The sequence below is a fragment of the Clupea harengus genome, chromosome 26 (genome assembly GCF_900700415.2).
Source record: "Clupea harengus chromosome 26, Ch_v2.0.2, whole genome shotgun sequence".
In the NCBI taxonomy this organism is placed as follows: domain Eukaryota; kingdom Metazoa; phylum Chordata; class Actinopteri; order Clupeiformes; family Clupeidae; genus Clupea; species Clupea harengus.
Window position 1 is genome coordinate 135,359 of NC_045177.1, and position 2,500 is coordinate 137,858.

At 41.6% G+C, this 2,500-nt stretch overlaps 1 protein-coding gene across 1 annotated transcript in view; it reads left to right on the forward strand.

Annotated features, from left to right (window-relative positions):
- Nucleotides 1-2,500, forward strand: part of gng13a (guanine nucleotide binding protein (G protein), gamma 13a) — a 4,553-nt gene that overhangs the window by 1,942 nt on the left and 111 nt on the right. The window contains exons 2-3 of the mRNA XM_031564081.1: nt 2,173-2,270; nt 2,448-2,500. The exon at nt 2,448-2,500 is cut by the window's right edge and continues 111 nt beyond it. Coding sequence (XP_031419941.1) covers nt 2,173-2,270; nt 2,448-2,500 — 151 coding nt within the window. The remainder of the gene's footprint in view (nt 1-2,172; nt 2,271-2,447) is intronic.

Consider the following 2,500-nt stretch of genomic DNA (forward strand, 5'->3'; position numbering starts at 1 on the left):
ATTGGGGCGCTACAATGACTTTTAATATGGAGAATCGCCTCCGTGCCATTGCCATACCAGGGTCCGTAGGCATATTACTGCTAAATGTAGCCTGAAGCCGCTCGGTTTCTACTGTCTGCCGAACTAGTAAATAGCTTATTTGCCGTTCTTGCTTTGTCTTGTGTTGCACTTGCTTGATGTTTGACTGTGTTAGGACAGTTGTTGACTAACTAGTTCGTCATAATGTCAAAGTCAGCACATTTCAAGAGATTTTGTTTGTTTTAGCCGCTAGCATATCGTTAGCGATTAGCAATTGTTCCGTTATGCTACTTTAATATGAGTTTTCGTCAACAGTGGCTCTCTTCCATAAAGTTTTGATCGGTGAAGAACCCGGGCAACAGTTGTTGTATGCAGAGTCTCTCCCATCTCAGCTTGTAACTCCTTCAGAGTAGTCATAGGTGTCTTGGTGGCCTCTCTCACTAGTCTCCTTCTTGCACGGTCACTCAGTTTGTGAGGACGGCCTGCTCTAGGCAGATTTACACATTTGCCATATTCCTTCCATTTCTTGATGATGGATTGAACAGAACTCCAGGGGATGTTTAGTGCCTTGGACATTTTTTTGTATCCTTCCCCTGACTTATACTTTTCAATAACCTTTTCTCTGAGTTGCTTGGAGTGTTCTTGGGTCCTCATGGTGTAACGGTAGCCAGGAATACTGATTACTGAATACTGACCAGTGAATGGACCTTCCAGACACAGGTGTCGTTATACTACAATCACTTGAGACACATTCTCTGCACACTGATCCCCATTTCACTAATTGTGAGACTACTAGCACCAATTGGCTGGACCTCTGTTGAATTAGGTCAGTCACTTTAAAGGGGGTGAATACTTATGCAATCACTTATTTTTCATTACATATTTTTATTGAATTGAAATTACTGTGTGGAAATCTGTTTTCACTTTGACATTAAAGAAGGCCTTTTTGTAGTTTTTGTTTGTCAAAAAAGCCAATTTATATTGACCATGATTGATTTATAAAAGCAATAAAAGGGTAAAACATCCAAGGGGGTGAATACTTATGCAAGGTACTGTGTGTAGATATAGTGTATGTAGATAGTGTGTGTTGTGTGTGTGTGTAGATATAGTGTATGTGGATATAGTGTGTGTGTGTGTGGATATAGTGTGTGTGTGGATATAGTGTGTGTGTGTAGATATAGTGTGTGTGTGTAGATATAGTGTGTGTAGATATTGTTACGTGGACGGCTCAATGAAAGGGGAGGCCACGCAGAATTTATAATAATAATACTATTTAATAAGTTATTTATTAAATGGTACAGGTTTATATTTATATTATATTTGAAGCAAAACGTGTGGTGAATAGAAACCAAAGATGTAATGTAAAGTCAGTTAACAACGACGACAACCCAAAATCCAACGAGTATCCAAATCCAACGAGTATCCAACAAACCAACGATAACCAAATGCCGGAAAGTCAAAGCTCTCCCGTCTGCCGTCTGATCAGGGCTTTTGTAGCCCAGCCAATCAACGATACACTGGTCCCCAATCACCTGCTGTAGAGAGAGAGAACAGGCATGCAATGTGTGTGTGTGTGTGTGTGTGTAGATACACCTGTCCCCAATCACCTGCTGTAGAGACAGAGAGAACAGGCATGCAAATATCACAGGGTCTAGGGTCGTAACAATATAGTGTGTGTGTCTGTGTGTGTAGATATAGTGTGTGTGTGTGTGTGTGTGTGTGTGTAGATATATGTGATGCCAAATGACAGCCTGATGGTTTCTGCCAGGTCTGTGTGTGTGTGTGTGTGTGTGAGAGAGAGAACAGGCATGCAAATATCACAGGGTCTAAGAATATAGTGTGTGTGTCTGTGTGTGTGTCTGTGTGTGTGTCTGTGGGTGTGTATGGGCTGATGGCCTTTAGTTTTTCAATCTGCAATGTGGTCTCTTACTTTATTACTTCCTTCTTTAACAAGGAATCAAAAATATATATATATATATTATTTATATAAATGTCTCACTGGAATACTTTACTATTTTCAAGAAGTGTTCGACAATATGAAATATGACATTTCCTGGTGTGTGTGTGAGTATGTGTGTGTGTGTGTGTGTGTGTGTGTCTGTGTGTGAGTATGTGTGTGTGTGTCTGTGTGTGTCTGTGTGTGTCTGTGTGTAGATGGAGGAGTTGGATCTTCCTCAGATGCAGAGAGAAGTGGAAAGTCTGAAACTGCAACTTCAGACCAACAGAGAAAAATCCTCTGTGACTGTTGCAGAGTGAGTCCCACGCACACACACACACACACACATCATGGACACACACACACACACAGAGACACACACTCACAGAGACACAGAGACACACTCACACACACACACACACACACTCACACACACACACACACACAGACACACACACACACACAGACTAACCCATGTGTACTTGTTGTGTAGCTTGGTGAAATGGATTGAGGAGGGTGTGGCCAACGATCCCTTCCTGAATGCTG